Raw genomic sequence first — 22,250 nt, forward strand, 5'->3', positions numbered from 1 at the left:
TTGTAATTATTGACTGAATTGTGCTGTTGGAATTAGAATTAGGTTCATAACAAATAGGAACACTGTTTGATAAACTTGCAAACAAAACAAGCCAAGAATTGTACTTGCTATCCCCTCGTTGAATCTGGCCCTCTGTTTCAAATTAATTAGATTTTTGGATAACTGTGCTAAACTTTGTCACATCCTTATTAAAATTGTTTAAGGATTTTGAGGAACATCTCAGAGGGACTCAAACTAATCTGAGTCTGGTACTGGAGATTCCATTAGCAATCACAAAACTGATTAATCTTTTACTCCGTTAGCTTATTGATTATTGCTGCAATTACTGCACGTAACGGATTCTGCCAGGAACACCAGCAGAAAACACATTTTATGACTGCTGCTGAGGTACTCGGTCTGAGCACGATATTTTGTACTTTTTACACATAGCTATTTTTGTATTTTTAACTGGGAACACTTCTATTCAGAAAGTGCTGTTGTTTCAATGGTAAGAGGTTCACTTTTTAATTTCTCAAACACCAAGAATACATTACAGTTGGCAAAGTGCCTTCAGAAATTTCTCTTGCTGCTGTTTCGTTTGGAACTTCACGGCCACCCTGTATAATGGACCAGCTATCTTTACTCTCATTTGGAGGAAACAAGGGTTAGGTAGCAGAATCAGAATTATTTCAGTCAGTAAATATTTATTGAACACCTGCTATTATGCAGCTCTGTGTTAGGGATAATAAGAGCCAGGATAGGATTATAAAGATTACGTTTAGGAAGTTATTTGGATAGCTTCAGATTATGCCCCCATTAATGTTAAAATGGTCACTGTTACTTTGCTGTCCAAGCCATGTTAAGTATCTTGGCATAGGGGCACTTGGGTGGCTCAGTTGGTTAAGCTTCTGACTTCAGTTCAGGTCATGATCTCACAGCTTGTGAGTTGGAGCCCCCGCGTCGGGCTCTGTGCTGACAGCTCAGAGCCTGGAGCCTGCTTCGGATTCTGTGTCTCTCTCTCTCTCACTGCCCCTCCTCCGCTTGCACTGTCTCTCTCTCAAAAATAAATAAACATTAAAAAAATTTTTTTAAGTATCTTGGCATGTAAGATTTAGCTTTTTATTTGTTTGGGTTTTCTTCTTCAATTTGGTTTGGACTGTTAGAAGTCATTGCTTGTTTTATCACTATTGAGAACAAAATTGGAAAGGCTCTCTTTAAAAGGAGAATATCTAAAAACACTGAGAGATTGCCTGGATCTGGAAATCCCTTGCTCCCCAGCTTCAGTGCTAGCCTGTCTGCCCCTCAAGTGAGTCTCCTGGCACTCCTCTGGCTGTGTAGCATCTTCGTAATCCGAGGGGCGGCGACTATTTCCTTGCCCAACTTATGTGCTGGGGAATGGCCACTCCCCACATCGGGGCCCTGTGAGTCCCCCAAGTGCCTTGCTCGTCTCACTGGGCAGCACAGGCGCACACACGGCCTGTCAGGACTGCTCTGGGCCGGGAGGTACGCGTGGCCCCGTGCCATATCTTCGTCCCTTCGAGAACGCTCGGTATGCTGCAGCCTGAGCTCTTAGGCCTGGTGCCTCTTTGCCAGCCCCACCCTGGCCCTCACAGGGCCTGCTCCTCAGAGTTGCTTGTCTGGAGTGGGCCCGAGCCATGGGTTTAATTACCACCCTTTACGGTGTGCTTCTGATGCTGAATTACTTTGCTGTATGGATCACAAGATTCTCTGTTAATACAAACAGAGATCAAACCCAGTATTTCAGCAGGAAAAAAAATGTCCCTTGGATTTGGAAGAACTGTGGAAAACAAAAAGGAAATGCTAACTACTTGCTTTACAGATACTGGCAAGTGGCACACTTAATATCATTACTGTGACTGTGTTAAAGGTAGCATAAAGAGATGGTTATACGTGGCCAAAAAATTTGTGCAATGGTTATAAACGTATGTATAGTTTGCCAGTTGATTTGGCACAGGTCTGAAATGAAAGGGAAACCAAATTTATTTATTTATTTTAGGAGGCAAATAAATAAAGTTGGAAAACAGGTCAATTTCATGCATGCAAGGTTTTATAGTAGGAAAAAATGCATTGCACCTGTTCTGACCCTTTACATTTGAGGTTATTTGTTTTCAAACTTGACCCCAAGCACCAGTTTCAGACAACTCTATAATTAATTTGTTAGACAAAGCATAAAGATATTTTATTCGTTTTGATTTCTAGGACTGTAGTGAAGTAGTAACTGAAATTACTAACCTATTGTACACAGCAGTTAATTAAAGAAAAGCATTAACTATAGGAGAACACCGCCACTGCTGTTGTCTTGTATCAGTATAAAAAGGCAGTGATTTTTTTGACAGCCACTGATTGGAAAGTTGCTTGCAGCCTTCCAGAACCAAGGGGGTACATGCTGTGGATCAATAACCGGCAAATTTCCCATTAAAAAGAATACCTGAGCAATGTTCCAAATAGCCACTGGCATCTTAATTTTCCATGGAAACCTCAAATACTTGTGTGCCGAGGACAAGTCATTTTTGGACAATTTTTCCAGACTACTTGTTAACAGTTATTGCTGTCCCAAAAGGTTGACAGCCTACATGATTGATATTTCATTTACTTGTCATCACTGTTTGAGTAATGGCGAGCGGTTTATTTCTGTGGTTTTAAGGAATATAGTCTCCTGAATGACATTCGCCTTGGTATGTATTCCAGAGCGTGTGTCACACATGTTTATGCCGTGTGTATCTAGGCTTCTCCGTCCACAGAAGGAGAGGATCAGTTTCCTTTACAGTTTGAAAGCCCTTGGAGAGGAGGATACACTTGTATCAGCCCACAGCTCTCAAAAATTCACTTCACTTTGTTTGTTTTCAGGACAAAGAGCCTTAGATTGTTAACTTGTGATTCCCAAGATGATGTAGAATCACATAATTCCCTTTATTTTGTAAAAAAAACAAAAACAGAAACAAAACCCTTGATTTTGTAATGATTTTAACGTACGTAAAAGCACTAGGAAGATGTGTCTGTGTCTGCTAAAGAAGACTTTTTTGGAATGTCAGCAAGTAATGATTATCAAGGAAGAATGTCTCCCAAATGTGGCAGTTACATAACATGTATGTGGTTTTAATATAGAAACAGCAAGAATGAAAGGAGAGTTCTGCTCTGTGTGTGACAACCCACAAAACACAAAATCAGTTGTTTTCATCGTTGACATTTTCTACTTTGTTATTTGTCACGTGGTAAAAGAAGTGAGGGCACAGAAACCGTCTCCAAGTTCGGTGGACATATGCTCACCAATTAGCAGATTAAGGAAAATGGGAATCAGACCATAATATAACCTGGTCAATGAATTTGTGTTTATGAAGGAGTGTGAAAGCTTTTTCACTTGGAACTTTATGTTTTGTGCCCAGAATTTTAAAGTGAAATTTGATCTGTGCTAAAGTGTTTAAAAGACTGAAGCATGAAAGGTATGTTTGCTTAAAACTGAGCTACCTTTCTGTCATATTAATCCTGTCATCTTTGGACAGGTCATACCTTGTTTGCTTTTTCCACAGTCTATGATTTAGATTCCCGTTGTGTGTACATTTTTAACACAAATATGTATAATGTTTGATCTGCCGGGCACACAGGTCCAGGCTAGGTGGGAAGTGTCTTCATTTTGCTTTGCAAAACCCAGAGAAAAGAACAAGAAGCAATTTGAGAAGTTTCCACTGAAAAGCTTTTTGTGTCATTTTTAATACATGTCATTTTCAAAATATTTCTTGAAATCAAATAGTAAATTCTTAATCAACATTTTTACTTTTAAAAACAAACGACAAAGTGGAGGATAGCATTATACTGGACTTTCAATGCTGAATATAGTCGTTTTTATGTGCAAATAGGACAAAGTATTCTCAAGGCTGATATGTATATACCAGCAATTTACAAAAGTACTATGAATTAAACAACCCATAAGTGTCTGTTCCAGTATTCATACATTACTGAGTAATCTCTTTCTATAATCTCTTTGCAGTATTATTCCACAGTAATGGAACAGCAAGTAAATGGACAGTTAATAGAGCCTCTGCAGATATTTCCAAGAGGTAATGTTGAACAAATTCTAATCAACAATGATTATTTCAGTAAACTGTTTCATCAACAGTTATGTTTTCCAAAGGTTTAAATGCACATAACATGATGTTTAGCTCTTAATTTGAAAAAACAAAAGAAGTATTCATTATTGTGTGGATTGCAGGCTGTATTATAGTTATGGCAGATAAAATATCTAATTTACTAGAGTAAATTAAACTAACTAGATTGTTTTTTGTTTTTGAAGTACATACTTACATTCGCTTAAAGAACTCTTTGGGGGTCCACATGGTTTCTAAACCAAGGCAAATGAATGACTTTAATTTCGGATATTTATAAATTGTGGCTCATGATGGTAGCCAAAGCTGCTGTTGAGGAGAAAGCTTTCAGCTAGTGCAGAAGCGAAGATGTACTGTGGGGTTTTAGGAGAGAAATTTTGATAATGTTTAGTCCTTGGTTTTTTGGGGTGACATTTTCCAAATAATGGAAAATCTTCATAAATAGGAATTTAATTGTCAAGTCTCCAAAAAATATTAGCTGATGAGAGTAAGTTTTGGTGAATCACCAAGTCAATTAATATTCCTTTTTTTCTTTTAGATTGGCAGTACTAGCCGCCTATCTGATATGATTGATCAACTGTATATTAATGTTTCCTCAAAATTCGAAAAATAGTAGGGGCGCCTCATTGGCTCAGCCGGTTGAGCATCCAACTTTGGCTCGGGTCTCACGGTTCATGAGTTTGAGCCCCACATCGATTGGGCTCAGGGCTGACGGTGGGGAGCCTGCTTGGGATTCTCTTTCTTTCCCTCTCTGCCCCTCCCCCACTTGCACACATGCACGCTCGTGTGCACTCTCTCAAAATAAATAAATAAACTTAAAAATTTTTGAATCATAGTAAAAAAGAACAGTTTAATTATGTAAACCATAAAGTCTTTCACGCATGATACCTTGCCCCACTTGGAATTCATATTTTTTTAACTGATGGAGCAGATAAGGAAATGCTCCAACTTTTTTAGAAATAACTTAATGCTAAGTGAAATAAGCCATACAGAGAAAGACAGATACCATATGTTTTCACTCTTATGTGGATCCTGAGAAACTTAACAGAAACCCATGGGGGAAGGGAAGGAAAAAAAAAAAAAAGAGGTTAGAGAGGGAGAGAGCCAAAGCATAAGAGACTCTTAAAAACTGAGAACAAACTGAGGGCTGATGGGGGGTGGGAGGGAGGGGAGTGTGGGTGATGGGTATTGAAGAGGGCGTCTTTTGGGATGAACACTGGGTGTTGTATGGAAACCAATTTGACAATAAATTTCATATATTAAAAAAAAATAAAAAAATTAAAAATTAAGAAAAGGAAATAATCTTATCTTTGTCAACTGATACTGTACAGATAATCGTGGTATGGGTTTTTCAATTAACCATTCTAGACTTTCATTACCTGTAACTCTCTGAAGTTGAATGGTTCAGTTAACCAGTAGACTCTAATTTACACTGATCAAATCTCCAAAGGCAGCTGATGTGGCCAGCCCACAAGAAGGTCTGGGTTCAAGGGTAATGCTTTTCTAGTGTTAAGGTGGGCAGTGGGATTGGGAGTACTTAGTACATTATTAATGATAATGCATTAAAGAGCTAAGTAAGTAAACAAAATGGGGCCATTGATAGTGTCTGTGAAACAAAAATTAAGATTAATCCAATTCTGTTGTACCTGAAGACTAAAAATGAATTAAAAAAAGAAAAGAAAAAGGAATGTTGCCATTTCTGTGCATTAGGCCAGTGACAAGGATGCAGATTGCTTCTTGTTATTTTCAACGATGGGAGAATTGGGCAAGTTTCACAATTGTTTCTCCACAAGAATACTTTACCAGTGGAAAATTTCATTAATTGTTTCCCTACTTGACATAATAACTCTTTTGTTATAGCAAACTCTAGTACAGTAACGTGGAAAATCATAGTTCCAATGCTCTGGGTCTTTGTTGTTTTTTCCCCCCTCCAATAAAAGATTTACTCTTCTTCATCCAAAATCTTTCAAAGTTTTTTTTTTTTCTTTTCTTTCATGAGCAGTCCTTTTCAGTCTTCTTGTCTGTACCATTGTGCCATCTCTCATGGCAGTGACAACCTTTTTTTAGACATCTGCTCTGTTCAGGCAGTAATATTCCTTTAAGTGTTATCATTTCTCATTTTTCTGACATTTCTGTCTATTAGGTATTACTGATTCCATTGTATGGATGAGAATATGTAGGTTCAGAGAGATTAAATAATTTCAGAGTCCACAACAGCTTTAAGTGGTTAGTATACCTTTTGAGTAAGAATTTTGTTTAAATTATAATTTGCTTAAAGTGGAAGGGCATATAAATGAAAATAATCATGGAGTGTGCTTGGAGGCAGTCTGCAGGGGGTTGGTAAGAGTGTAGAGAATAGTACATTGTAGGGAGAAGATACTTAAAAGAAGACAGTATATGAGATATGATTGTCGCATGTAGTCCTAGAACAGACCTATTAGGCTCTAATAAATTATTAAATAAAGTTCTTCCAGGCCATATTAAAATTTTTTTTTTAGTTTATTTATTTTTGAGAGAGCAACAGAGAGTGAGCAGGGGAGGGGCAGAGAGAGCGGGAGAGAGAGAATGTCAAGCAGGCTCTGCAGTGTCAGCACGGAGCCCGATGTGGGGCTCGAACTCACAAACCATGAGATTGTGACCTGAGCCGAAACCGGGAGTCAGACACTTAACTGACACCCAGGTGCCCCCATATTTAAATTTTTTTAAATATGAGATTCAGTCTCCCTATCTCTATGGTTTCTTGGATGTTATTGTACGACTCTGTTTATTGTATTCTTGCTTTTTGCTTACCTATATTTTATTTTTATTTTTTTTAAGCTTATGTATTTATTTTGAAAGAGACAGAGACAGTGTGAGTGGGGGTGGGGCAGAGAGGAGAGAGAGAATCCTGAGCAAGCTCCATGCTGCCAGCACAGAGTCCAGTGCGGGGCTCGAACTCACAAAACCACAGGATCATGACCTGACCTGAACCAAGAGTCAGATGCTTAACTGACCAAGCCACCCAGGCACTCTACTCTGACTTACCTATATTTTATATAGGTAAATGTGATTACCCAAACTTAGACAATTAAGATATAGACATACTGGGCAGATTGACTGGGTTAATACTTAGTTGGTTAGAGGCCTCCCAGACCTTAGTTTCTTCAGTCAAGCCCCATGCTACAAAGAATCTCTAGACTGAACAAGTGAGAAAGATAGGAGAAAACGATTTTGTTCTAACCTCAGGTGTTCTCATTCCAAGTAAGACATTTGCCTTGGATGGTAACTCCCAGCTCATTGCTATACTCCCTGTAGTTAAAAGATATGTTAAATATTGGTAACTATGAAAACTTTCTAGCTTTATGCAGCTTCTGACTCCATAACTTTAGGAAATATGAGGTTACTGGGTTTTTTTGAATATTGTTTAGATTTCCAGTCATGAAGATTTGAGAAGCCAGTTGAGTAATGAGGCACATGTTTAGGTAATAGGTAAGATTGACACCTGTCTCTGATTCCTTAGCCACTTTCTTATTAAATGAAATTTATGAATGTACTGGGTTCTTAAGTGGAAATACTCTGAAGTGTTGTCTTAGGAAGTATTAATGTTCCCTCAAGGATCAGGCATCAAATGTATGTGACTTTGGTTTTGTTCAAAAAGTTAATTTCCATTTTATGGAGAAAAGATTTGGAGTCCTAATTTTAATGTATTTTAGAAAAATAAAAATTCTTTATTAAGGTTTAGATATATTTTCTAGGAGAGTAACATAATAAATTTGAATGTACTAAAAATATACACAGTTAAAACAATTGATACGCTTTGTAATTATTACCCACATCTTCTTATTAAACAGTTTTATTTCTTGTTGTCAGAAACAGAGGAGAAATACATGTACATCTGAGGGAGGAGGAAAAAAAATCAAATTCATCCTTCCCAAACAATCAATCAAAATTGACAGTCCCTCAACATACAACATGCAGGGCACCCATAGCTTTCAGAGGGAAGCAGCCTATAAAATGGGCAGGACGCTTTTGTATTTCTAACATTTGATGAAGAAGCATCTGCTGAATTGGAAGAGTACTAACCTGTACATCCTGGTGGTGTCGGGAAATTAATATTTTTCCTGGCACTGCTCTATCGTTAGACTTAAATATTAGAAGATGTCAAGATTTGCAAAAAATGCAGTAAAATTAGTGATATCCTTGTATTTTAACAAATTTGACTAATTATTGCTGTGCAAACTGGTATTCAAACTTGAATATTCCATTTTAGAGTCTCTGAACATCTTTCTGGCATTAAAAGACCCTTCTCCAACCTCCCACCATCCCCCCTCAAAGAAAAAACCCTAGCTATTTTCAAAGTAGTTTAAGTGATAGCAGATATACAATGTAATGGAGTTGAGGAAAGATTGCAGAAATTTGAATTATGAAAGGAATCTAATCATTTTAGCTCAGTTAACTTGATTTTTATATGTTTTAAGCAGAAATTGGAATTTATATGAGGTGGTGTCAGAAAGCTCTTTGCATTTATAAATGCTCACTCCTGCAAGTTAAAAACCTTGGTTCATAATTCCCACTTTGGGTCTTGGGAGCCACTTTTCAATCATTTCTCTCTGCTAATTTTGGTGTCACCCTCATTTCTTTTTAAACGATTCATTTTGAGCAAATTTGTAAATGGCCCTGATGTGTTCTACAATTTAGTCAATTACTGTTTCAGCCTGCAAGCCTCCTGGGGAACGGAACATACATGGCCTGAAGGTACGAATTTCAATAATTGTTTCAGTAAAGTTAGATGGATTTGTAATGCTGTGTTCCACTTATTGAAATGTCAAATAAAACTGCACTTTCTCAAGCTCTGACAAGCGATCCTTTTTTTTTTTTTTTTTTTCTTTTTTTCCAAAGGGGATGCGGAGGGGGATTCATCTGTAGTATTTTCTCAATATGTGTACATATTTGGATAGAAGGCTTTTTGGGGGCCACATTTTTTTTTTTTTATTATTTTGAATCATTTTGTGGATCCGTTTCTTCAGGATGATTCTGAGCACTGGTGTCCACAAAGATTTATTTGCGTGAAAATACAGAGTTCATTTCAGTGATTAATTAAGCACCTAAGCATATTGCACACAGAATACCCTCCTCTTCTTTTGACATATTTATGCTAGAAACATATATTTATTTGATGTCTTTTCATTGTTCTTTGTCTTTTGAATTCTGGATTTCTGCTTACAGCTTCACATTTGAAAGAAAAGCTGGCTATTGTATTAGATTCAAGCATTTTATAATTAATTATTTGGACCTCGTTTTTCAGTGAATAGGAAACATTCTGCAGTGTCCTGTTTGGTTTTAGAGCTGGAAGGGTATGAAAACGTGAGGTTCACTACTAACCTCGGGATGTATTCTTCATGTTCTTTTTTGAACATATTGTTTTGTATATGAAACAAAACAAAACAGTGAATTGAATTCAGTTCTGGAGAGTGAATTGCAATTTTCCCATTTATCTCTCCTTTATTTCAACACCATTTAGGTATTTGAATAACAACAGGAAAAGTATATTATGTAACATACAGGTTGTACCGTTCTGTAACCTATATACCGAGTAGACTCCAACCGTGGGTCTGTCTAGCAACAAGCTAATTAACCTTCATAGTGAAATGAGAAATTTGTGGCAAATTATAGGTTAATTGGAACTGTGTCCTCGGAACACAAGACTGATCGAGATTCTTTCTTTCCTTGTAGGTGAATACCCGGGCTGGACCCTCTCAACACGGCAGCCCAGCTGTCCCGGATTCACTTCCAAGCAATAGGTGAGAGCAAGCAAGTGAAGTGTGCCCATGAGCATGCTTACCTACAGAGCTGGGGGTGGGGATGAGGCTTGTGGGATGACACCTCTCTTCTATAAGACCATACGAATGTGTATGTGGCTAAGAAGAAATTTGACCAGTTGGGTAACTGTAGCTACGTGTTGACTGCAGAGAAAGGACCTCACCGAGGAAGATGGAATGAGGCATTTTAAACTAATAATTTTGGTCTGTGGAATGGTGTGCCTTCAGTCTTCAAATTTCACAGAGAATTCAGTAGTGCCTTTCACTTCAGTGCCTTCCGTGCCTTGACGATCTGGTTGGGTAAATTGTGTAACGCTTACCATTTTTTTCTTGATTGTCTGTCTTTTGGCAGCATTGTTGTCCACTGACCTCTTCACCAGAAAGAGGCAGGGAGAGAGCGAAGTGGTGGAACTTAAATTGACCAGCCATGTTGCTCTTCTTGTATCTTTGGTCATACAGAACATTGAAGCTATTGCAGAAGGAAGATAATTTTCACTCATTCATGCTAACAGCACCCTACACTGCTGTGGGGATACCAAAGACTTGAGTGTCTTTTCAGAGTGTTGCTTCCGATCATCACGGTCCTCAAGTGGAAGGAGCAACCTGCTCAAGCTGATAGAGTTCTAGGTCATTTGGGTTATACCCTCAGTTATTCAGCGAGTGCACCTCACATTACTGTACTTGAGGATGATGCTGTGGAGGCGATTTCTCTGGGTGTACCTGTTCACGCTGGTGACTGGAAAGCCGGCATTGAGCCAGAAGACCCTCCACTCTGTCCCAGGCTTTTCTAAGTGTAGAGCTGTCACCAGTATCGCACAGCTGTTTATTGGCTGAGGTATAGTTTAGGTTTCTCCTCTTCCTTCTGTCCGCCTCCTTAACCCAGAGTCCTGGTTCTTTTGCCAGAGGGCTTTAACTGTAGGTAATTTAAAGTCTCTCCTTCTGACTCTCTTTTTACCCTCCTGTCTCCTCCTCAGAAGTCGCTTCCTTGATTGCTTTATTATGGTGTCAGTGTATCTACTTACCAGCTTTCCTGCTGTGAGCACACTACTTTTAAAGTGTGTTTTCTTCTTAAACAATTCATTCTGTCTTAAAATGCACTCAACCACGTTATCCACTAGTGGATCCTCTGTCTTGTGGTCACAAGGGGTAGGTCTTTAGTTCTCATTCTAGGGCTTGGCCCTGCCAGGCGATACCTGCAGCTTAGTGGAGGCCCGGGGCTGAGGGTCACTTGTTATGCTCAGGTCAAAGAAGGCTGGGCATTTAATTTTACCACTATTTCCAGAAAAGTTGTTGTTCAGACAGACCCACCATGAGCCTTGAGGAAAAACAAGGACTTTCTCTGGTGTTTTGGGTTCCATTTCATCATGGTATAAAAAGCAAGACAGAGTTGAAAAAAAAATGGGAAGGCATAGAAGGGGCAGGATAACTTTTCAAGTTCTCTGAGATTTGGCTCTAACAATAGGAGTAAATTAGCTTGGTTTTTAAAGAACTACAGTGTATATTCACAGAGTATCATAACATTTTCACATTGGACAGAATTTTGGAGACTATCTGATTTAGTAGTTCTCAGCCTTTTGTTGTAGTATCTTTCCTTAGGGATGTGACAGCCTCCTACCTAGTGATGGTGGTCTCCTCCAGCAGTGACTTCTGTTATGGGAGGAATGCAGTTTGAAAGAGACCTGCTATAGATTCTAATATGCCACCCTGCATTGGGCCATGTTCTGTGTCCCACGTTGACAACTAATCAAAAGTATTTATTGAGTGTCACCTGTTGAGTAGGTATTGTCCTATGCACGAGAAGTACAATGTAGTCCTTATCCTCTAGAGCTTGCTATCTAATGGACATACAGGGGGAAAAAAAACCCCAAACAAATACAGACAATCACACTTTATAATTAGTGTTATGAAGGAAGCAGACAGGTTTTGGAGAGAGAGAGCACTGGGCAGGAATGTGTTTAGATTTAGACAGCATGTTCAGGGAAGACTCTCCGGAGGAGAGTGACATTCTGAGAGGCCTGGAGGATGGGAAAGGCCTAGCCACATCAAGAGCCAGCAAAGGGCATTTCACAGGGAGGGGAGAGCATCTGTGGAAGGCCTGTTCGGTGTGTTCATAAGTAGGCCAGTCTGGCTGGAGCCCAGGGAGGGGTACTGATTGGGCGAGTGTGGAGAGAGGGGAGAAGAACATTGGAGTGATCAGAGAGAAGGGGACAGGATGGGCCACGTCGGCAGGGCCCTCTGTTTTAGTTTTCGTTTTTGTATTGTCATTGGTGAGCATCAGATGTCCGGCTCTGTTTATAAAAGACCCTCTGCCTGTGCTGTGGAGAATGAGTCAGAGGAGCACCAATCTAATCCAGCTCTGTTTCGATGCTTGACTCCCCAGCCCTTGCCAAATGGTCATCCAGGCACTTCCTGAATATCCCTCGCAGCGTGAATGCATTTTATTGGCCATGGCAGCCCCTTCCATTTTCACATAGCTCTGTCTTAGAACATTCTTTGTCATGAGCCAAGATGGGTCTCCCTTTAGCACCCGCTTGTAAAGATTTTGTTTGGCCCTCAGAGCAGGGCTGTTCCCTCTTCTAGGTAGCTCTTCCCATCGTCTTCCCTCCAAACATACTACTTGTAGGTTTCCTGTCTCAGCAAATTCTCCCACACCCACCCAGTGGCTAACTTGCTGGTCATCTTTCACTGCCTCCTGGGCCTCCCTCAGAGCCACATCTAGTCAGTCCCTACACCTGTAGGCCTGCCTTCTGTCATGCTGGAGTCTGTCCACTGGCCAATACCCCCGTTGCTGCCAAGGCAGTTTGGGCTCTGTAGATCACGGCCACAGCCACAGTCTTGCCATGTGCAGCCCCTCCTCCATGCTGCAGCCACAGTGATCTTGCCAACATGCATTCTGAGCCCATCATTCCCCCTTTAGGGCTGACTGCTCCTCCTTAAAACCTTCAGGACAGTGTGTAACCTTGGCTACAGGTGAGCAATGGGCTCTCACATTTAAGTTCCCTGCCCACTTGACCCCTTCCTGCTTGACATTCCAGCTTTGCTGAGGAATGCATGGAGCCCTCAGTGGATCATGTTTTCTCTCACTCCTGGCCCTTCCTGCTTTCCTCCTCTTTTCCTCCCCTTCTTCACCTTCAGTCTGGCCAACCTTGGCCGATTCGAAGAACAGAGCTTTACCTTCTTCTGGAAACCACCCCTGGTGATTGCCCACCTCGTAGTCAACACCAGGTACCCACTCTATAATTTCCCCAATCCCCTGGTGCTTGCTTTTACTGTGGCAGTTAGCACATTGTCTTACGGTCGCTTCTGTCCCCCAGCAAATTCTGTACTCTTGGAGAGCAGTGACTACAGCATATTCATTATTGAATTCCCAATTCCCAGTGTGATGCTTGGCACATAGGAGATGGTCAACAATGCTTGAATGAATGAGTGGATGAACAGATTTATATTCCCTCTAAGTCTTGTCTCTGAATTGAATTCTCCCAACTCATTCAGCCTCTCTGATACCTTATTTCTAGTCTTCTCACCCATTTCTTCTTCTTTAGATATCTCAGTGTCCCTCTTAAAGTGTCATACCAAGGTTGCAATAACATCACATTTAAATTTTAAGATGTTTTGAAAAGTGATTTTTGGATAATCTAAGTCACCGTGACTATACAGATAAACAAAATACTGAGTAAACTGAGGCACAAAGAAATTTCCAGAAATTTTTTTTTTTTTTTTATTGAGACCAAGTTGGTAGTCAGACATTGGCATAATGGATGAAATCAGCATTCTCCTCTGTTACTTTCAAAGCATGAAGTGGTCTTTGCCTTAGGTGGGTGACTGTTAAAATGACCTTACTAATCCACATGGTGTTCCTTGGCCATAATTACTGAATGCAGGTTCCACTGCCAAGTCAAGGCCTTTCCTAAATATCTTGGCTCCCTCCTTCTATAAAATTGGGATGCTTAAACTTTCATCTATCTACCTCCAGCGTTAGGAAGACTGATGAAGCTGTATTAAGGAATCACGTTTTGCTTCTTGGATGAAAGGTGCTTTGTAAATGCATTGAATCAAAATGTTATTATTTCAAGTTGTGTGACATAATGGAGTATCTGTGGAGAAACATTGCCTAGACATTGTTTTGTTATTTCTGTTTTTACAATAATTGTAACTGTTAAATTGGGAGTCATCTGTGGGAATACAAGGGGTCTAAGTGTTCCCCAGGGGAAAAAAAATATGTGTGTGTGTGTGTGTGTGTGTGTGTGTGTGTGTGTGTGTGTGTGTGAGAGAGAGAGAGAGAGAGAGAGAGAGAGAATGAATGAGCAAGGCCTGAACCTTTGTTTCCTTTATAAATTATTCCCACAGGGCTATTGTGAGGATTAAATCAGGATAATGAGTAATGGCATTTAGCACCATGCCTGGCACATGGTAATCATGCAGTAAATGAGAGCTGCTATTATTATTTTCTTAACTGGATTGATTTTGGTAGTTTATTGTTTGATACATATTTCTGCCTTAGTCTCATTTTACAAAGTTCTTTTTTTTTTATTTTATTAAATTTTTTTTAACGTTTATTTCTGAGAGAGAGAGAACACGAGCAAGGGAGGGGCAGAGAGTGAGGGAGAGAGAGGGAATCCCAAGCAGACTCCAGGCTGTCAGCGCAGAGCCTGGCATGGGGCTCAGTCTCATGAAGTGTGAGATCATGACCTGAACTGCAACCAAGAGTCGGACGCTCAACTGACTGAGCCACCCAGGCGCCCTATCATTCTACAAAATTCTTAACTGCCACTTCAGTATATGAATTCTTAGACTTGGGAGGACATTATTAAAGGTTAGAATCCTTGGTTAAGGGCATGTTTTGTAAAATCTGGAGAAAGTAGGGACTGTTGCTCCATAGTCTGCATTTGACCATAGCAGAAGTTTAAGAAGTATTTAGAAAGAAGAGTAGTCATAACTTGAAAGAGCAAGTGTGGTCAGACATGAAGCCTGAGATCTTTATCAAGTATAACTTACTCAAGGTACCAAATGCATGTGTGTGTATGTGTGTCTGTGACTGCCATATAATAAATCACAACCAGAACCAAGGCCACCATTTATCAAATTCTTAGCACGTGCCACGTCCCTGGCTGGGTTCAAGGATGGGAAGGGAGTGGAAAAGAGGTGATCTAGATGTGGTCCATGTTCTCAGGGATCTCCCAGTCTTGGGGAATGTGTGGTGGAAAGAAAGGCATCTATACAGGTAACTAGCACGAGGGAAGAGAGTTAATTTGGTAGATGAATAGAGGGTTAGAATAGATAAAGAATAGAGTTACAAGGGGCCCCTGGGTGGCTCGGTCAGTTGGGCGTCTGACTTCAGCTCAAGTCATGATCTCACAGCTTGTGGGTTCTTTCGAGCCCTGCATCGGGCTCTGTGCTGACAGCTGGAAGCCTGGAGCCTGCTTTGGATTCTGTGTCTCCTTCTCTCTCTGCCCCTCCCCCGGTCATGCTCTGTCTCTGTCTCTGTCTCTGTCTCTCTCTCTCTCAAAAATAAATAAACGTTAAAAAAAATTAAAAAAAAAAAGAATAGAGTTAACAAGCTTTACATTTCCAATTAGAACATTGATGAGATGAGATGCTGTTTTGTACACCACTGTAACTGGGTGGGCATCTGTGGGCATAACTCATAATAAAGCTAGAAGGACTTCAGAGTGTTCCCTAACCACTTTCCCTAAACTCATTCCTGTAAGTGTTTACAAGTCATATGTGTCCAGAGAAGAACATTTTCATGTTTCTTAAATAACTCTGAAAGATGAGTCTCCCACTTATAGAACAGAAAAGCAAAGAGAAAGCAGTTGAAATTTACTTAATATCTACAATGTGTGTGGGCTTTTTGTAATATTTAATTTTCTTGATTACTCTATAAAGTTGATATTTCCCCCATTTGACAGAAAGAGGAAATTGAGGTTCAGAGAGGATAAGTAACTGACTTGTGCCAGATGACACAACCAGTGAGCCCCAGAATTTGTTTGTTGCACATTTGCTTCCCAGCAAGCTGAATTGTACCTCTCAATGGTAGTAAAAGATCCGTACCTAAGCTATTTTATCTTTTGAAGTTCTGTTTTCTTGTGCATCGTTAAGTTCTTTGTATTTAGCAGATGCCAGAGCCCACATAAAATAGCCACTGAAAGGCTACCCAAAGGCAGCAGGACTAAATAGCCAGGAAAGGTCACTGAAGTAATCCGTAAGGTAATCTAGCTTCATTGGGATTGGAGGCTTCCGTCTTGCTTTAGGGGTTCAGGATTTTTATTAATACCTTTGCCATATGGCCAGTTACTTTTGTAAATGTTTGATGTAGGAAGAAGGATGCAAAGTGTGGAGTCCCTGTGTTCACCTAAAACAAAGACATATTGTAGTCTGGAATTCTGAACAGTGTTCAGAGGTGTCAGTGATCTTGCCATTAAAAATTATGTCTTCCCTTTTCAGCTTAAAGAAGTCTTCTGCTGAACTGAAAAAAATATTAGCCAATGGCCAGGTAGGTGTCATTACATATTAAGATTTTCACGTAGCAGTAACTTATTACTGTCCAGTTTTTGTATCCATACACTTAATAAACAGATAAAGAGCCTGTGAATGTCTTCTTGTCATAAATGAATTACAGTGGCTTAATTTGATTGGCAGAGCAATTTGCAGCACGTTTTTCAAACTGTGCTAATGGGTTTCACTCCCAACAGATTGAAGTACCAGGCACCCACCCTGCTGCCATCTCAGTCTAAAAAAAGTTAATCAGTTCTGAACAAGTATGTCAACCCATGGGTTGTTGAAATGGCCCAGCGTCCGGAGGTGGCTGCCACTTTCATTATCTTTGAGGAGAAGAGGAAAAACTGTTACTTTCTTACCTTGGCTCCTTCTTTTGTCCTGAAAGGAACGCTGGGTTTTTAGGGGAACACCGTAACAGCAGACCTTTGGCGTTTAAAATCCTGGGCCTGAGAAGCCCTTGGTTTGGTTGGCCTAGTGGACTGGCCATCTAAAGCTGCATGACCTAACCCAGCCAGTGAGGGACAAACAGGCCTGCGGGCCAGTCATTTCTCACTAATTTTGATTCCAATAAATGGACACATCTGAAATAGTATAGTGCTTTTAAACATACACTGGCAAATTAAGCTACCTACAGGGTCCTCGATTCTTCAATAGCAACATAAATGCGTTTTAATGTTTGTTATAGAAGAAGCCCTTTGATAGCCTTGGAGGCAGGCGCCTGTCCATTGCGATCAAGCCTGCCTATTAGGCTCTATTGACTGAGACATCTGTGTCACTGCAAATAAAAGACTCTTATTGATTTTCTTAACTGCTGTTCACTTCCCGTCCATGTTTCGAAGGCTGAAATCTTAATTATCTCAGATGCTTATTCAGTGCCTTCACACGCTGACCTCTCCAAGCCTCATTGGCATTTCATGAATCAAGTACTTGTAGTGGAGCACGTCAAGAAGACAAAGCTGGGTCCTTGTGCTTGTCCTTTAATATCACCTGTAACTTTGTGGCCTAATAGATGGATGCTCATGCCTTAAAACAGTGACGGTATGATAGTGCTTCTGGAAGCCCTACTTATTTAGCACACAGTCCCTTGAATACAGTTAGAAAAAATAAGTTGATCCGGTTCTGACATCTGGTCGTCATCCAGAGTGTGGGAATTCTAGTCCTTAGATATTCTGTGTACAGCCAAGGAGAATCTGGTGTTGTCTCTGTAATCATGATGGTTTCAAAATTTTATATAGTGTTTATCTAGTACCTAAAAGTACTTTAAGCAGCCAGAGGTTTGTTTGGATTGAGATCTGCAAATGTGTCCCCCTAGTGCCCTGGATGTGTTCGGACCCAGTATGCAACAAAACCTGACTAAAAGCAGAAATCGCGAGCTTGGGATTTTTCTGTGTCTCTTAACACGCTTGCAAGTCTAGTTACTAATTGTAACTTATGTGTGAGTCACATGCGTTCTTCAGCTGGAAAATATATTTCAAAATTGACATAAATTAAGAAGCTTTAACTACATTTGTTCAACTCAGGCAATGGAAAATAACCTGTCATAGATTCCTCTTTCAAAGATGAAAAACAGTTTATTTCCACTGCAAAAAATAAGCATTCTGAAATGTTCCTAATGTTTTGACAACAAACCTAGTGCCATAAATATCTTAGTGGTTTCAGTTATGAGGTTCTCTGTGGTGGAAGACTGTCATAAGATGATTTTTGACACTTAAAGATTGTTTATTGCCTTCCCTTGGGAATGTGTTAACCCCGCGTTAAACAGTTTGGCGTTTTCTTTCTTTTAAGGAACAGCCTTTATTTGCTTTCAGTCACAACGAACAAAACAGAAAAACCCACGTTTGGAAGTCCTCATAATACCTCCTCCTTGTGCTAATTTCTCAGTTCCTTGGTGCTATAGGGTAACTAAAGATTGAGCGAGATTGCATCGCAGTGAAGTAATGTGCCCAGTTGTGGCATCAATAAATTTCTGGGCTGAGCACTGACACCACTTGATATGGAAGATGTAAGTCACATTTAACGATACTTTAACACTTGAGCATAGTTTTTTATTTTAGTGGTTTATGCTCTCAAGCATTAATAATGATTTGCCTTTCCACTAGCCTCCACTTAGGTTTAATAAGGAATTCATATTAATCATTAAAAGAAAGGGACATGATTCTTCAAGATAATCAAATATTGACAGGTTAGAAATAGCTTTCTGCCTGGGTTCATTGATATAGGTTATGTGATATAAATATTTATTTCTTTTCTGTCACTCAGAGTAAATGCCACCAATTGATTCAGCATTGATATAGTGTCAACAGTTCATAAGAAACATTTGACTGGCTTGTGTTTTCCGATTAGTCTCTGCTCTATAAAGTAGGATTTACTAAATCTCTCCAATTGTCTGCTCATACAGTGTGACTGCTTTCTGAAACCATTATTGCTTCGATTTGTGAAGCAAAGGTCTAGTGATGGGTCTAGTTTCTGTCAGACCTTTACATATAAAATAAGGATTAATTGAGCATTTTTATTTTAATGATTTATAAGCAATAGGTGCTGATTCTTCTTAACATAGGCAGACAATAAACAAAGAATATTTTCTTTGCTGATCCATAATTGAATTCCATTTCATTTTCCCCATTAATTTCATTAATATTGTATTAAATCAAGCACTTTTTAAGAGTTTAACATTTAGTCTTTGGAATGGAGACATCGTTTTTCTTTTATCCTTTAATGACCGAGGATTCCTTTTTTTGCCAGCTTAAAAAAAGCCAGATTGTAAGATTTTTTTTGGCATGTTTCATTGAGAGCTATAGATCAGTATCATTGCTGTGATTTCGTGATGTGTTTTTCCCACTTCCTTTTCAGTGCGGTATCATCTCTTTAACATTGGCCCTTGATGTGAAACTGATTAGAAATGGCCCAGTGGGTCAATTTAAAGGATTAAAAAAGTGTATAGTTACTCCAAGGATGAACAACTTTCACCTTTGCATCTCTAAAGTTGTTTCTCTTCTTTTCGTGTTTTAGCTTTTATAGGAGAAGGTGACAATATTTTCCTATTCCTGATAAATTAAGTATAGTTGTACTGAGAAGCCACAGATCTTAGAACTAATTCTGATCCTGCTGCATGTTTGGCTATTTTGAGAACTTCAGATGCCTTTAAGCATACTTATTGTGTTTAGAAAATAAAAAGGAGGGTAGCACTAGGTGGCTCAGTCAGTTAAGTGACTTCGGCTCAGGTCATGATCTCACGGTTTGTGGGTTTGAGTCCCGTGTTGGGCTCTGTGCTGACAAGTCAGAGCCTGGAGCCTGCCTCAGATTCTGTTATCTCCCTCTCTCTCTGCCCCTCCCCCACTCATGCTCTGTCTCTGTCTCTCTCTCTAAAAAATGAATAAACATTAAAAAAATATTTAGGGGTGCCTGGGTGGCTCAGTAGGTTAAGCATCTGACTTCAGCTCAGGTCATGATCTTGTGGTTCGTGAGGTCAAGCCCTGTGTTGGGCTTTGTGCTGACAGCTTGGGGCCTGGAGCCTGCTTTGGATTCTGTGTCTCCCTTTCTCTCTGCTCCTCCCCCGCTCATGCTCTGTCTCCCTCTCAAAAATAAATAAACATTAAAATTTTTTTTTTTTTTAAAAGGAATAAAAATAGGAATTCGACTATAAAATAAGCTTTAAAAGCTGTATAATCACCACTATATAAAACTCTTTAGATTCTTATGGTTCATCTTAGATCCTATGACAAGACGAAAACATAAATGAGACTGTATGGAAGTCCACACAGCATGACCCTCTCCTCTGTCTGCACAGACACAAAAGTCCATACTTCATGACACCATCCTCTGCCCACACAGGAACAACCTTGCCGCCCTGCAGGTTGTCCTGTCTGGTTCACGTTTCATTCCAGCCCCTGACTCTTCTTCAGCAGGAGCAGAACCCAATGCCTGTCATTGTTCCCAGGTCATTTGCCCTCTTTCAGTTGACATGTAATTTTAACTCCAATGGCTTTTTCTTCCTCTAGTCTCACATATAGTATTCTGCCTTTTATTTGCTTTTTTTAGTCAAAGCAAGAAAACTGAGTTATATTTTAAAACAATTTAGTATCTCTATTGAATAAAAACTTTATTTTACTTCTTTTCTATATAGCTATGTGATCTGTAAAACATTTATTTTCTTAAAAACAAATACCATAGCTAATGAAATTGCTTTTAACTTGTGGGTGCCCTTCTGTTGATTGTTTTCCTTCCTGTGGACCAGTGACCACTGATGGGAGAGGATGTCCCTCCATACTTAGCCAGGACATCAGCTGCTGACATATGGCATTGAGCAGAGAATACTGAAGGACCAAGTTCTAGCCTTGACTAGTTGCTATTGACTAGTTTTATGACCTAAGTGAATTGGGCTATGTGCTTGAAATGCTGCAAAATTCTGTGATTGTTTTTGATACTTGATCCCAACTGTAATATTTAAATATTGTACACTCTAGGCATATAAATCCCACTTTTGTATCAAAATGAACACTGTTCCTGTGCTTCAATTTGAAAAGTTCAATTAATATTCTTATCTAAGGAAAAAAAGCAAAAATGTTATTAGCTGTTAGTTGATCCTGTTCATGATTTTTTTCATAGTCAAGATCAATTAAAGTAACCTGTTTTTTTTAAGTTTATTTTATTTTGAGAGACAGAGAGAGAGAGAGAGAGAGAGAGAAAATTCCAGTCAGGCTCAATGCAGGGCTCGAACTCACAAACCATAAGATCATGACCTGAGCCCAAATCAAGAGTTGGATACTTAACCAACTGAGCCACCCAAGTGCCCCGAAGTAATCCATTTTAATCAGAGATTTGAGATTTTCAAAAGGTTGTTTATAATCAGTTAATGAGCTTGTCTCCAACAGTTTTCTTTTAAAACATTTTTTTACATGAATAATATTTGCATACTATATAACAGTTAGAAAATCCAAATAAGCCAAAAGAAAAAGAATCTGATATTTTTTAAATATAAAAACCTATCAGTCAGCTCATAGGCCAGGCAAAGGTCTATAAAACTTTAAAACATTGTAGAAACACTTTACCTTTTTATGGAGACTGTCTTTTTAAGTGAGATGGTTTTAGAACTTTTGCTTCAAAACCACTTTTATCTTTATGAGGCTCTTACAATCTTATTGTCTGAGGGATTCCAAATTTCTATCCTTGCATTTGCTCACACGCTGCTTAGCACACGCACACACACGTGCACACACACCCACACCCACAGTACACAGCGTCTCTCAGCCTAACCCCTGGTGGATGCCTACCACTCCTGGTCAGGTCAGAATGCTGGGTATGGGGGGCAGGTGGCTGCTCCACTTCTCTTTTCAGGGTCCTGAGTTTGAGAGGTAAAATAACCCTACGATGTCAGGACTATAATGATTCAAGCAGCTCAGAGACTTTCCATACCTACCCATTTGCCTTCTCTTCAGTAGAATGCCACAAAATCCAGCCCCCTGCAAAGTCCTAGGTCCATCCCAGAGTGTCATTGGAATGTGTAATGACAATATGTCTCGGCTTGTATATTTTTCTGAGAGGAAACTACTGGTCCTTTTATCTGGAAGGTCCTGACAGAGTGGTGGAGGGGATGTAGTCTTAGAGTGTGGCCCCTGCGGAGCCTGGATCCTATGTAGTCCATGAAATTTGCTTTCTTGGAAATTTACTTTGAGCCCTGATGAGGGTGCAGCTTGTTAGGCAAGTTAATGGTACAAATGAGGTGGTTAAGAGTGCTGTTTAGACTACCTTGAGAAGTGTTTTGGAAGGAATTAGCCTGTTTGTACTCGCCAGTAGGTCCCGCAGTTTCCATGTATATCCTTCCTCGCCATTGATCAAAGCCCACCTGGTCCTAGCT

The 22,250-nt window shown here is 39.7% G+C and overlaps 1 protein-coding gene across 17 annotated transcripts in view; it reads left to right on the forward strand.

Annotated features, from left to right (window-relative positions):
* MAP2K5 (mitogen-activated protein kinase kinase 5) overlaps positions 1–22,250 on the forward strand; it is a 282,473-nt gene that overhangs the window by 34,719 nt on the left and 225,504 nt on the right. For all 17 annotated transcript variants that reach the window (XM_049611807.1, XM_049611808.1, XM_049611809.1 and 14 more), the window contains exons 4-7: positions 3,986–4,055; positions 8,794–8,834; positions 9,813–9,880; positions 16,343–16,391. In XM_049611807.1, the coding sequence (XP_049467764.1) occupies positions 3,986–4,055; positions 8,794–8,834; positions 9,813–9,880; positions 16,343–16,391 (228 nt within the window). The remainder of the gene's footprint in view (positions 1–3,985; positions 4,056–8,793; positions 8,835–9,812; positions 9,881–16,342; positions 16,392–22,250) is intronic.

This window comes from Panthera uncia, assembly GCF_023721935.1.
Source record: "Panthera uncia isolate 11264 chromosome B3 unlocalized genomic scaffold, Puncia_PCG_1.0 HiC_scaffold_1, whole genome shotgun sequence".
NCBI classification, from domain to species: Eukaryota; Metazoa; Chordata; class Mammalia; order Carnivora; family Felidae; genus Panthera; species Panthera uncia.